Here is a 933-nt window from a genome sequence, read left to right as displayed (position 1 = left end):
ATAAACTAAATAAAGACAGAAAGAAGTAAATAAAGAAAGACAAAAAAAAACAAATCTATTTCCTGCTCTTATTAAACAAATAAATTAAATTGCTCTTGGGTTCCCTTTACCAATTAAATGTTTCCTTGTATTGTCCTCAGGCCTTAATAACATTAAAAAGCATATATTCCATAAGTGGAGGCCAGAATAGCAAATATATCCACAGCTACAGTGAACTTCCCATTTGAGCTGGCATATGTGGGGATATACATGATCCAGACTGCAATAAATATCAGTATGCTGAAAGTGATAAATTTAGCTTGACTGAAATTATCAGGCAGCTTTCTTGCCAAAAAAGCAAGTAGAAAACATAACACAACAAAGAGTCCTATGAAAAATACAATAACACGAAGAAGCCCTTCCCACCATAATGTTTTTCGGTTTTCAGAATGATTTTGGTGCCCCCTTTCCCATCATATTCTTTTTTGTATTCTTCCCAGGTTTCAGTAATATTATATAACATTTTGGGAAAAAAATACAAATGAGCAGTCCAAAGCTTGAGGCCAGAATAGCAAATATTTCCACAGCAACGCTGAACTTCCCAGGAGAGCTGACATACGCTGGGATAAAGGTGATCCATACTGCACAGAATATCAGCATGCTGAAGGTGATAAATTTGGCTTCATTGAAATTATCAGGCAGTTTCCGAGCCAGAAAAGCAAGTATGAAACACAACATTGCCAGAAGTCCTATGTACCCAAGCACAGCCCAAAAGCCTATAGCTGAGCCCAGAGCGCACTCTAAGATAATTTTGTTCTTGAAGTCCTTCAAATTCTTGAATGGAAAAGGAGGAGAGATTGTCAACCAGAGGATGCATATGATAACTTGTATTAGAGTGAAACCCAGAACACTGAGTTTCTGCTGTGCAGGCCCAAACCATTTCATCACATTACT

General features: G+C 37.2%; 1 protein-coding gene across 1 annotated transcript; it reads right to left on the bottom strand.

Annotated features, from left to right (window-relative positions):
* Window positions 1–423: 423 nt before the first annotated feature.
* Window positions 424–924, bottom strand: LOC121940523 (vomeronasal type-2 receptor 26-like). Its single transcript, XM_042483282.1, has one exon. The coding sequence runs from the start codon at window positions 922–924 to the stop codon at window positions 424–426; it is 501 nt and encodes a 166-aa protein (XP_042339216.1).
* Window positions 925–933: the final 9 nt, after the last annotated feature.

Source organism: Plectropomus leopardus, unplaced genomic scaffold (genome assembly GCF_008729295.1).
Source record: "Plectropomus leopardus isolate mb unplaced genomic scaffold, YSFRI_Pleo_2.0 unplaced_scaffold89288, whole genome shotgun sequence".
In the NCBI taxonomy this organism is placed as follows: domain Eukaryota; kingdom Metazoa; phylum Chordata; class Actinopteri; order Perciformes; family Serranidae; genus Plectropomus; species Plectropomus leopardus.
Note: the sequence above shows the minus strand (reverse complement) of the source record. Positions and strands in the feature narration are given on the sequence as shown.